The following is a 13941-nucleotide window of genomic DNA, read 5'->3' on the forward strand; positions in this document are numbered from 1 at the left end:
TGTATGTGTTCTGATCTCATGACCATATTAAAGAAGAAATGAGGCCAAAAATATAGTTTTCACATCTTTGATTTGTGAAAATATTGTACAACCATAATTTGCTGATGTTTTCGTATTAAATTTCTAAACTCTCTATGATAAAACTGTTTTATCAAATGTTTTTTATTAGATTTTATTTTGGACTACGAGTCGATCGTAAGTTTATCATCATAGAAATGACTGGTCTCAAATAAACAGAACAAATAATAAAAACAATGATTTAGATAAAAAAAAATGACCCGAATGTTTCTTATTTACCTTTCTGTTTTCTTTTTTTTTTTTATAAATATGCTTGATAAAGGGACCAAAAGAAAAAGTAACTCTTTAAACTAAAAGTGATATCGATTTTTATAAACAAGCATGAAACTTAAGCTGATATTACATGTACAAATCCATTTTTTTTTAATAATGTAAGAGTTAAATTATGCATAACATAAATTCCTACCTTAGAGTTTCTATCCGTTTGCACCTAAAAATTTCATTTTTGAACATGAATGAACAACTACCTCAGATATTGTCCAATAGTAATTTTACTTCCGGGCTTTTATCAAAAGTCTATTTTTAACCTTCTTACCTGGTACGGTCAAGTGATAAACCAGTCAAAGAAAGGCTGGAATTCCCCACTGTCGGTCTCGTATTACAAAAAAAAAGTAATGAATTAAACTCTGAGGATAAAAGAGATATTGTTAAATATATAAATTGTTTAATTTTGATTAAAAAAGATAACCACACAAATATTGATAGCTTTAATGTTAGGAACAACGACGCTCACCTACCGCGTACTAAACAAAAGATACTCGATTTACTTCCCTTTTGTTAAGAGTGAATATTTGAGTAGAATGTACTGATAAAATATTTTTCACACAAACATTTAACAAAGTCCTCCCTGAAAACAAAAAAATACATTGATTCACAAAAAGTCGTATTTTAGAACTAAAGTACATGTATACACTTTAATTATAGTTTTATTACAGATCGCTGAAAAGAACCGTAAGAAATAATTTTTTACAATAATTTTGTCCAATGCATGTTTGCTAGATGTCTTAAATGCTATTATAAATGTGTCTCGCAATTAGTATTTTCATTGTGACGTTTTGGAAAATGACACCATAATTTTCATAATTAGATACAGTACATATACAGCTGTAATGATGAAATATACCCAAAATAATTTCAAGCATATTTTTTATTATGATCGAGGGAATGCAAAATGTAATCCTAAAAAAGTAAAGAAGAAAAGCACAAAAAAGGCAGTCATTTACATGTGCATATGGTTGTATTGTACCCAAAGATAAGAACAGCTCAGCATAGAAAGATTTTTTAGGCACACTCTTTGGGAGAATTTCTCCACTTTCCAACTTTGGTAAATCATCTACCTTTTATCCCCTAATTTCAGACACATTCTTAAACCAATTTGTATATTTTTTCCTCCTCTCAGTCCTTTATAGTCGCCTCTAGCAGGCGATAAATTGGCTTGATTTGAATTATCTTAGGGATTGCAGAAAATTCTAATTCTTGCGAGTTTATCGGTAGTAGAGACGATTATAAAGGGTTGGGAGGTGTCTAAAATATACAGATTTATTAAAAAAATATGTCTAGAATTATGGGGGGAAAGGTAGATGATTTATCAGTGTAAATGGGAAGTGGAGAAATTCTTCCAAACAGTGCCTAGAAATCTTCCGCCCCAAATTGCACATTTTTTTTGCATTTCGGGATCTGTAGCATCACGGTCAAAGACTAATACATGTATATAAATCCATAACCTACATTTTAGCAGCTAGTTTTGCACAGGTTTTATCTTTTATAAAAAGTATCAATTATATGCAAACCCACACCCAAGAAAAAAAAACATCTATGGCCTTAATTATTATGCCCTCCTTCGAAAAAAGGAGAGCATATTATGGCTTTGCTGCTGTTTGTCGGTCCACTAAGTTTCTGTTCATTTTCTTCACAGCCATTACGCATACTGAAATGAAATTTGGTATACAGATTTATCATAAGAATATCTAGGTCAAGTTTTGTTTTCGGTACGATCGAGCTTTTTTGGCAGACTTTTGCACCCTTGACTTAGAAAAATTCCAATCAACATTATCATTATGAAATTTTTCATTTTCTTCGCAGCAATCTTAACACTGTGTATCGTGAAAGGCTTTGCTTTCCACATATTAAAATGAAAATCTCCATCATTCATATTGGTTTTTCAGATATTTTGGTAATGAACCAGTTTCAACATTCGTGTACTTCGTCTTCATAATTTTTAACATAGACCGCTTGAAAGCAGTTTTCAGCCAAGTTTACGAATATTTTTTCTTCAAAAGTGAATTTCTCTGAGATGTAGGAAAAAAAACACGCCGGTCGATGTACGAGTGTGGGATAGGGAAATTCATCCGAGGGGAACAAGATTCACGGTCTAGGACGAGACTGTGCCGAGGTAAAAATTGCAGGTTCTTCGAATGACCCGAAAACTCAAGAAAGAGTTTATATTTTTTTTCAAAAACAAAACCTACAAAAATACCTTTGTCAAACAAAGATTACAAAATGTAACATAAATTAATCTTCAAATTATTATCCCCTCGCGCAACTAGTTGCGCAGGGGATATAGCATCGCGAATGTGTGTGTGTTAGTGTGTTTGTTACAGCTTGTGGGCAAGATTTACAGAGAATCTTAGCATTGCCCACTCTCAGCCTTTACATGCTTGTGTGGCATTATAAAAGGACGAAGCCTATTCATTTTCAAAAGATATCATTGACATGGTGGCCATCTCATAGGGCCCCGCTTTTAGCAATGAACATGAAAACGTAACGTAGCTGAAAAGGGTTTATTTTGAAGGTGTTTGAGATTAAAGGGGACAAAAAGAATTACTCCCTGAAAAATAATACAATTAAAAAACTTTTAGAAATGTATCCTCTATGAAAATTGTTGCATATCCTCTATGATAATATGGAAGTAAAATCACAAATGTTCCATATCCAGTCAAAGGAGAGAGAAGATATGATCCGGACAAGGTTTTTTCATATACAAATAATTTCGCTATGACCTTGACCTTCGACCCAGAAACATGGTTCAAGATCACTGCACAACGGTTACCCAAAGGAACTCTGTGGGTGAAGTATGAGAGAGATTGGGCCATGGAGAGAGAAGATATGTTCCGGGCAAGGATTTTTCATATAATTCTGCTAAGACCTTGACCTTTGACCGAGAAACATGGTTCAAGGTCACTGCACATTGGTAACCCAAAGGCACTCTGAGGGTGAAGTATGAGCCAGATTGGGCCAAGGAGAGAGATGATATTATCCGGACAAGAGATCTCGGACGGACAGCTGGACGGACGGACAGAGTGATCATTATATATAGGGAGCCCGCCGAGCGGGGCCCTAATTAATCGATGGAATATTTCTTAAGATATTGCATTTTTACTACCTTCTAACCATGAAATTTTATGAACGACTTGACAAATACCACTTCCGTTTAATCAACAAGGTAAATTCGGGTCGCTTCGATAGACCACTCGCTCAGCAAGTTTTACTTCGTACATGTATTTGCGCAATGTCATATAATTGTGCGTACTTTGAGACAGTCTGTATGAAGTAACATGTCATCTCGGACGCTAAGTAATTGAAGGAAGCATATGGAGATAACGAACAGTATTCAGTATCAAAGTCAAAGTAATAATTTGATGAACGTCGCGGTTTTATTACCAAATTCCAACAGGTGTATGGGAATTTGAGGTGCACGTTATTCTTGAAAGCTGTAAATACAATATACAAGTTCAATTGACCTCTCCATGTACATTGTTATTCTTCATTACGGAAAAAAATGCATATTGCCTGGAACTGTGAGATATACTTTGGTAGGTAAATTACTGAAACTTATACATGTAGCATACGTGATATGTTTCTGCTGGGTATAAGGGAAACTGCCCAATTACGTATGCATGTTATGCCCCTCTCCTTACTAAAATGCTATGCAATTTGTTTTCTCTTAAAAATAGACCCCCACCCCGATAATTTTGTTTAAAAAATAAATAGTGCTGAAAACATTTAATTTTCTTCACCTTGTAATATGCTCTACGGTGCGACCGTTGGGGCGAGCGCAGTTATTTACTATCAAAAACCTTTACACAGCTTTTTCTTGCCCTGCCTATCCTCAGTTCATCAAAAAAGAAGAAATCACTTCCCAGACATCGGGATCGAGATTCCGAACTTTTCAGAAGTTTCCGACAAAATCGGAAATACCTGAGCTGTTTAGGTTACGAAAGTATGACGTCAAATAAAATGTCCTGTTGACTTAGAACGCAAACGATAGTTCTGCGGCATGGAAATTGCATTAAATCGTTGTTTGTAATTTTTTCAAGTTAGTTGTTGATTTGTTTTAGCCACCATGTTGCTATGCACCGCATAGGATTATTGGGTGTTTGGAATTTTTTCACGTGGTACGATAAAAATTTCTTGGAACAATGTGCAGATTTCAACCCGTTTCCTCCGTTTGTACACGTTAGTCTATTGAGCTCGCTCTGCGAGCGGCGCCTCGCTGCGCTCCCTATTGAACTTTACTACCCCAAATTAGGTATCAATGTTATGCCCTCCCCCTAACCAAGACGCTATGCACTTTGCATTTTGTAAAAAATGGATCAACAACAACAACACCCCCTTAATAATTTTGTCAACAGTACGGGAGTTGATCCTAACGTTGCGGGTTCAAATCCCACTGTGGGACGTGGAGACTGGTCCTTCGAATGAGACCGTGTAAACCAAGGTCCATGTCCCAATATAATAAATGCTGGAGAAAAAAGATCCCTCACTGCTCAATGGTCGTCAGTGCCTATCAGGTGCGTAGCATCGTTTTAGAAAGTGGGGGGGGGGGCAGTCAAAGAATTTTTTTTTATACTTACCTGAAAAAGTTGACAAGCAAAAAAAAGGGGGGGGGGAAGTTGCCCAAGTTGAAAATCTTTACAATTTTATATAACTGAGTTTTTAACCGATTTTCCAATTGATAGGTAGGTTGACGACGTTATAGTGTGTTTTTTTTTTCGTTATGATATACATACGCTCTTGAAGAAAGGGGTAAAAAAATGCTATTAAATAAAAAGTAATAAACGTGCGCTCTTTAAATTTAAAACATATAAATTTGAGAATCTCTCCATTATTCATGTTGTTTGTTTATATAATACCTTTGTACCCGTCATATTTTGTAGTACTCTATTAAAACAAGAAAATTCGTTATTTTTCGGCCTTCTGAGATGCCCTCTCTGGTAACAAGACGGTAGAATTTTATGTTTCTCACACATAATCTACAATGTAGTATTACTCATCATATATTATAGTTTGAGCAAAAGGCTATTGTAGTATTTGTATAATTTGCTTTTAAATCCTATAGTAAATGCACCTATATTTTGAGACGGTTTCTTACAAATACCTAGATTTCGCCCAGACTTTGCATGTACACTAAAGGTAGCAATACCACATGAATTTTTTCACCTCCTCTAAAATAGTTTTTCTGCATGTATATTTCATAAGTTGGTCAAATAAAACTTATTACAATTTATTTGAATTTAATAACTTAAAAAAAATTACAAAGTTATGGGTATGTGAACATTTGAAATATTTGTAACCAATTAAGCCGGATTTAGAAAAGGAGAAAAAAAGTAACCAATGTCTATAACTTTTTTGTTTATGGATGTTTCTTCTTCAAATTTTCAGGATTTGTTCATTGTAAGCTCAAAGAAAAAATCAATAAAGTATGATTCTATCATGATATATATATATATGAGTCTATAAATGACATTATTAAGCTAATTAGCTAATGCTTCGTCGCGAAGATTGTCCACTTATATTCCATTTTCCCCTAAATATTAGTCAATGGTACTTTAATCTTCTTTCTGTTTGTTTTATTTACACTCAGACCATACAATGGTGTATGAGGTACAGAAACATATTTACATATACACAAAATACAAAGTCAAGTAAGGAAGAGTTGTGTCAATTTAAGAAAATAGTTACTAAAACCAGGCCAATATGAAACATTAATGAAACTTAATGTTAAAATTTTCCTTTTAATACACAACCTCTTTAAAAGTGCAATGTTAATTAATTTCCTGTTTAAAACGTGCAATGCTAATTAATTTCTTGTAACAAAAGAAGTATAATAACATACATATATAAAACCATAGCAAATTTTTAATGAATAAAATTATTTTTTAATGCTTACCAAGTCAAGGTAATTCTAAAATTATGGAAGAAACCAGAAATGTGTCTATAGATATCTGCAACCATGGAAAAATTAGGGTACCTACAAGTAAAAAAAAGTATTTATAACTTGAAATAAAATTGAAATTTTAATGTATGGATCAACTTTCATTAAACATGCTTTCAATAATTTTTTTTTCGAATACAATTCTAATTTTAAAAATAAGATATCTCATTATTGACATAAAAACAATATATTAGAATTTTAAATCAAATGAAAAAAATATATAAATAAACTTATTATAGGCATAATAATAAATTAGCCATATAAAAGAGAAGAGGGAACAGGAGACACTCTTTTTTTTAATGTTAATTTTCTCTTTCTGGAGATGTAAATTATAGATTTTTAGTAATGAAAACTTGTCATTTGAGGAAACATTCTATAAAAACTCACTACCTGTGAGGACATGCAATAATAAAACAAATTTAAAACGCTGAAACTTTTTAACCGAAGATCCTTACACATAAAAAAGGGACTTGACTTTGCCATATATATGTATATCTAAAAAAAAAAGTCTATAAAATCCCCATGAACATTTAATAAAAAAGTAAATTTGAAATATGTATATCTTTATCTGTTAATCATGATGTGCCTGTTGCACTATGAAAAGACAAGTTTAAATTCCCCTTTTCTGTAATAAACTAACAAGTTATAAGCATAAATGGCTTCATCATTTTCATATTTGATGTTGTACCATGTTGGAAAACCGGGTACAACTCAAAGGACTTTTCCCTTGTAATTTTGTTTGTCTGCGAATGTGTGTTCCACTAGTTTTCCAACGAGAAGGGTTGCATCTGAATATTTTATTTCACTATAGTGTGAATACTTGCTGCAGATGCTATTAACAGCAAAATATATTTCTTTAAGTCTTGGACAGATAGTTTTTCATATTTACCATGATCTAGTTTCTTTTTTCATAAGTTAAATATTTTGCTATCCTTGTGCTTCTGTTTCAAGACATTCTTTCGGAATTTCAATTGTGCTTGTAAAGCATTAATCAATTCCTTCTCGTTCCTTATTCTCCCCATGCCTTCTTCTACTTGTTGTTCACTCTGCCAGTCCATAATAACAAACATCGTTGGTCATCTCTTCTGCTCTTCTTATTCTCTCATTCTCCAGCCTCTCCAGTTCCATTTGTTTCCTTCTCTGCGCTTCCAATCTTTTATTTTCAATCTCTATTAACCGGTCTTTGAAAAATTTCCTAATTTCTCATCCTCCTTGAATTCTCAATGATTTTCTCCCTTTCATCTGTTGGTAACTTCCTCAACCATTCACTCGTTTTGTTGAAGGCATACATAGGCTTCATTCGCATGTACAGATGCATTTGAACGAAAAGAGAGATGATCTAACTGTCCGAAAATAAATTCAGGAAGTTTCATCACCGAGCTTGTTTGTTTCCGGACTGTGGCTGAGGTTTCCCAGAATTGTCCCTCCGGTAATTGTTCAGGAATCATTCTTTTTAACAATTCCTTGATAGCTCTGAAAAGAGTCTGTAAAAGTGGAAGATAAATTGGTTCAAGCTTTTCATCTTTTTTTATAAGTTTACTTAAAACTTTACCGTTTTCATCCACAGGAGTTGGGAAAGTCATTGAGCTTCCACGAAGAAAGTCATTAGCAACATCTTCCTCTGCTGAAGCTGTATCCAGGTATTGAACAAGGGTCTGGTAGTTGATATTTATGTCCAAAATATGTCCCGGACTCTCAATGAGTGGCCATAATCGAGCGGTCACAAATTTTGACAGCAAACCAAGTATTCTGGCCCCAGCAAGGTACAAGGGTTCTTTTGAATCGCATTTGACTGCTTTCAATAAATCATTTGTCGTACCGTGTACATTACTCAGAAAATGGTGGATATCTTCATGGTGGTAAAACACAGATTGTCCAATCATAAAAATCATGTTGAATCGGTTATGTTTAACCCTTTGAATGTATTTTTTTTCTTTTCTCCTTTGGAATTTAAGTATGCTTTCCATGGAAGGAAAACACCATTTTTTTCATCCTCTCCCATCGCGAACGCTTTGCTGCTTATTCTCTAGAGACGGAGAGTGCCACTTTCTGCCTTGTGGTACCGTTGCAATTCTGGCTTTTGTGCAGACCCAATCAATTTTCCATCTAAATATTCTATTTCAATTTTTTTTTTATGGCAGCTTCACAAACATCAGCTATGCCTATAAGCAGATGTAATCCACAGTAAAAATTATTAATTTGACTACACAATTGTTGTTCATTGTCAGTAAGACTGTTGAAATTTAGCTGTATTTCTGGGAAAATTTCATTCTTGTATTTCTGCAACAATTAATAAAAAAAATTTTCCGTACTGCCTCTATCTGACATCGTGTTGCGGATGTTTGTTAATAACTCTATTCCAACAGTAAATCTCACATGTTCTTCTTGCTTATCCTGTATTTTACAATATGAGTCTATATCTCCCAGTATTTCTTTCAATGTGTCTGAAGTGCAAGCGCACTTGCCACTCTTATTGACCATTTCCCTTAGGACTAGTGGGTAAGAATTTCTGTCCATGTCAGTAATGAGATATGTTTGATAAGTATGCCCATACTTGCCAGTTTCATCTGTGTAAAGAATAGTATAGGATTTTGAGGCAGCCACTTCTCCCAAGTGCTTCTGGGATATTGCGAGTTTTCTATCATTAAATTATCTTCAGCTGAGCGTGAAGGAAGTTTATTAGATATTTTCTCACATAAACCTGCAACCTTTTTGATGACTGGTCCAACATTTCTAGATGCAATTTTTAAGTTAGTCAAATTCATTGCACACTCAACAAGTTCTGGAGTAAATTTGTTCTCTTCAGGATCAGAAAGATACAAGACTGCATCATTCTCTAGAACTCCTTGTAAATAGTCATTTGATATTGAAAGTTCCTTAAGTTTTTCCTGTGAATGATTTTTTTGGCTATTGCAACATCATATTTCTCTTCTAATTGGTTCACAGTACTTTGTAGTTTCTCAACTGTATATTCTGTTGCTTCCAATTTCTTGGAAATGAATCGAACTTTTCTGTTGGAATCTACCAGTGAAATTAAATGTTGTTTGTTTCTAATCTTTTCTTTCTCTAGTAATTTATTTTTTGAAACTAGTTTCTTCTCCATTTTGATAACAGCTTTTTTACTTTGATCTTCCTTTGCTATCTTTGCTTTACTGACTTCCATTCGCTTCTCCTTCCTTTCTAGTTTTATTTCTTAAATGCTTGTTTTTTTCTGTCAATTCAATTACCTTTGTTTTTTTCTTTCCTGTAGTTTCTCTGTGAGGGAACTTTATTTAACCTCAGCCTTTTCTTCACTTTCTTTAGAATGTGCACACCTTTGTGCAGACATCCTCATATTGTCCATTGTTACTGGAATCTCAAATTCTTCTTTTCTATACTGTTCTCGTAAATTACCCTATTTTCTTTTTATCGGCACCAACCACTCTGTGTATTTTGGATAGACACGCTTCAGCATTTACATTTTCTATTCCAGCAATTTTTACAAGTTTGTGCACAATTTCCATGTATTCCATTTGTTTGGATTTTCCAAAATTGAAAATTTCTATAACAGCACCTTTTGTTATTTTATGAGAAAATTGGACACTAGGTTCCGAAAATATAGAAGAAAGGTCCGGTCCTATATCTTTGCACTAAGACATTTTGAAATTTATAGTAAATGTTCGAACTTAGTCCCAATATAGTTCCAAATACATGCGTTTGTGTTTTTTTTTTCATTTACATTTACAACTTCCACTAAAGTGTCTTCATAAAAAATTATACAACTTGTATTTGTACATGTAGCAAAAGGAGCTTGTAAAAACTGTTTGAGTTGACTTGCCTTTTTTTTGTAGATTTTCTCCTTTTGAACAGGCTTTCGGATTGTTCTATGTCCGAGTCGGGTGTTGTTGGATTTCCAACAGCCAAGAAATGATTTATCTGCAAAAAAATATTTGCAAGTCATAAATATTTCAAAGAAATTCACCTTCCATTTAAAATACATAATTGTCATCAGTTTTTATGCTTTTACGATAAAATTGTTTCAACATATCATACTTGTCTCTTCCTTGGCTTTGCCGCTGGGTCACTTGGCTTCCTTGGGCTTTCGACAGTTATTGAACTTGCAGGGGAGCTTATGTCTTGACTATATGTGAAATCTTGTGTTGATCCCGAAGGACCCTGAGTTGCATCCAAATCAAGTGACCCCTGCAGAAAGCCAACAAATTGCTTAAAATATGTATGCAACACATGGAATAATTACACATGTATATTTTTTATTCATGACAATAAATCATAAACCATTTACTCAAGCTAATATGTGTAGTACTAGTATTTGTAAACATGATATTCAAAAAATGAAATCAGAATAGTTCTACTGGAGTATATACTGAATAATTAACTACTAAGATATCTATAATATAAAACAAATATTTCATTTTTTCAAATTACCTGTGAGTCAGTCTCACTTTCTGCATCTGTAAATAGTAGTTGGGAATATTCGTCCACTTATAAGAAATAATTTCGAATTTGACTTCAATTGTGATAAATTCATGTATACATATAGTATACTTGCTTACAAGCCTTGAATTATTGAAGTTTCCACTTCTATAAGACTTCTTAATTGTTTGCAGTCATTGATTTGCACATATTTTGTTGTTATCAGCGTTAACTACAAGGATGGAGTTATCGTTCTTGGAACTTCCGTGGCTATACGAAAAAGCGTCTTTTCCCAACTATTACGCTTCATTCTATGACAAACTTGTTTTCATATGTTCACTTAGGTATGTAAACAACATTTTGATGTGCATTACGTATGCGTATTTACCTTACAAGTAAAAACCAGAAGTCTGTCGAGACTGAAGCTCTACTGGTTTGTACTTATAGCAAAGGAAGAGAAAAGTACTTAAGCAGTTGGGAATTGAAACTTTACAACAGCAATAAATAGAACTAGTGCTAATTGTAACGGGGACCGTTACAGATGTTCCCCAAACGCTCCCCAACTCCCTTTTGGTGCCATATTCCCTGTAATCTTCATTAAATAAGACAAACTCTATGCATTTGAGACTTTAACAACGTTTACCCGGAAGTGTACCAAGTTCATTCAAATTTAAACATTGCACGCGTGCGCATGTGAATACATGTGCGTAATGACCATATCATCTTGTCTACACAATCTATATATTTTAATATACTAAATATTAAAGTATTTAATCAAAAGGTATTTAAGAAATACGCTCATTCAAGTGTATTTTTTATTTTACTCTTTTCACGTGCACGCACGTGCATACATGAGCATGGTGACCATACCTTCTTGTAGAAGTCCATTACATCTATCTATGTTCTAAATCCCTCCCCGTTTGGTTGTAAACCAAGGGAGTTATAACTGTTTAAAGTTTAAGCCAATCAGATTGCAGCGCACGTACACGCACGTGTATGCATGTGCATGTGACCATATCTTCTTGTAGAAGTCTGTTATATCTATCTATGTTCTAATTCCCATCCTGTTTGGTTGAAAACCAAGGGAGTTATAGCTATTTAAAGGTTCAGCCAATCAGATTGCAGCGCACATGCATGCACGTGTTTTCATGATAATTGCTATATATTATGTTGTAGGATATCCTAATGCATGGCTTTGTTCAAAATTTCAAAGGATTTTGTCAATAAACAAGAAAGATATTGAGACTTTAGTTTCAGCCAATCAGAGCAAAGCGCACGTGCATGCGCGTGAGATCTTGCTATTTTGACTATGCGATATTGTTTATACTTCTAATATATTCTTATATTATGAGTTTTAAAGCAGTTCATCAAAAATGTAAAAAGTTACGCCTATATCAATTAAATCGGTCATTTCACGTGTTGCACGTGCACGCTCTTGCAAGCACGTGCGCGCAAAATGACCTTGATTCCGCAAATCTACATAACATGTCTACTTATCCTAAAAAGGTTTTACCTACATCAGACGAACAGTTTACAAGATCATTCCCGGACAAAAAAGTACCCAGGAAGAAGAAGAAAAATAATAATAATAACTAGTGCTAATTGTAACGGGGACCGTTACAGATGTTCCCCAAACGCTCCCCAACTCCCTTTTGGTGCCATATTCCCTGTAAGCTTCATGAAATAGGACAAAATCTATGCATTTGAGACTTTAACAACGCCAAGTTCATTCAAATTTTAGCATTGCACGCGTGCGCATGTGAATGCATGTGCATAATGACCGTATCATCTTGTCTACACAATCTATATATTTTAATATACTAAATATCTAAGTATTTAATCCAAAAGTATTAAAAAATACGCTCATTCAAGTGTATTTTTGATTTAACTCATTTCACGTGCACGCACGTGCATACATGAGCATGGTGACCATATCTTCTTGTAGAAGTCCATTACATCTATCTATGTTCTAAATCCCATCCTGTTTGGTTTAAAAGCAAGGGAGTTATAGCTATTTAAAGTTTAAGCCAATCAGATTGCAGCGCACGTGCATGCACGTGTTTTCATGATAATTGCTATATGTCATGTTTTAGGATATCCTACTGCATGACTATGTTAAAAATTTCAAAGGATTTCATCAAAAAACAAGAAAGATATTGAGACTTTAGTTTCAGCCAATCAGAGCGAAGCGCACGTGCATGCGCGTGAGATTTTGCTATTTTGACCATGTCATATTGTCTATACTACTAATATATCCTTATATTATGAGTTTCAAAACATTTCATCAAAAATAGAAAAGATTCGGCTATATCCGTTATATTGGTCATTTCACGTGTTGCGCGTGCACGCTCTTGCAAGCACGTGCACGCAAAATGACCTTCGTTCCGCAAATCTACATAACATGCCTACTGACCCTAAAAAGGTTTCACCTAAGTCGGATGTGTAGTTTACAAGATCATTCGCGGAAAAGATTTTCCCAGGAAGAAGAAAAATAATAATAATAATAATAAGAAACAGAGTAAAAACAATATGTTCCCCAACTTCGTTTGGGGAACATAACTAGAAAAGAAACTCGTTGCGAGCAACGAGAGGTCTTCCGTCCGATTCCGGAAGGAAAACGACAAATCGAGCTAAAAAAAGATTTGCACACAAGGGGGATTGAACCCAAGTAGAATGAATTTCCAACGCATTAAAGCTTACTCTATTTTGACCTCTACTCTTAACCTGCTTGTATATATTTACGAAACAGTGCTTATGTCTTCATATTATGAAAGGTAAGTCACTTTTCAAAATTCAGCGACAAACACAACGAGTTAATCTTCGCGACTTTTCTTTGGAATGCTCTATCAAATAGGTGTGTTAGCTTCAATGAAGTTATAAAAAGAACGTTCTTATAGCCTATTTGAGGTTTAGAAAGTATATATAACACATTTTAACAAATTCCATATTATATATATGCATTTAACACTAAAAGGGTGAAACCTTTATGAATTTTTAACTTTTTTTCAATTTCCTTTGATCCCCAAATGTTTCGCCGAAAAACATGGCTCGCCCTACGACAGTCAAGGAATCAGATATCATTCTTGCTCAATAACCTGAATCAGGTCTCTTAGAAAAGAATGCTAAAATAAACTCCATGAAGCAATCTTTAAAATTTTGTCTCATTTATTAGTTGCATTAAAGATAAAAGATGTCGAAATTCATTTGCACAGTAAGTCTTTTCTTTTTCTACTTTG

At 34.0% G+C, this 13941-nt stretch overlaps 1 protein-coding gene across 1 annotated transcript; it reads right to left on the minus strand.

The window, feature by feature from the left end:
- Positions 1-6251: 6251 nt before the first annotated feature.
- On the minus strand, positions 6252-10773 carry LOC134273346 (uncharacterized; the record flags this gene model as incomplete). The annotated part of the gene is made up of 4 exons (XM_062755546.1): positions 6252-6330; positions 10113-10207; positions 10325-10474; positions 10718-10773. Coding segments are annotated over 4 exons (380 nt in total), but the record flags the coding sequence as incomplete, so codon positions are not given.
- Positions 10774-13941: the final 3168 nt, after the last annotated feature.

The sequence above is a fragment of the Saccostrea cucullata genome, unplaced genomic scaffold (assembly GCF_032062105.1).
Source record: "Saccostrea cucullata isolate Sc308-1 unplaced genomic scaffold, CSIRO_AGI_Scuc_v1 ctg8083, whole genome shotgun sequence".
NCBI lineage: Eukaryota > Metazoa > Mollusca > Bivalvia > Ostreida > Ostreidae > Saccostrea > Saccostrea cuccullata.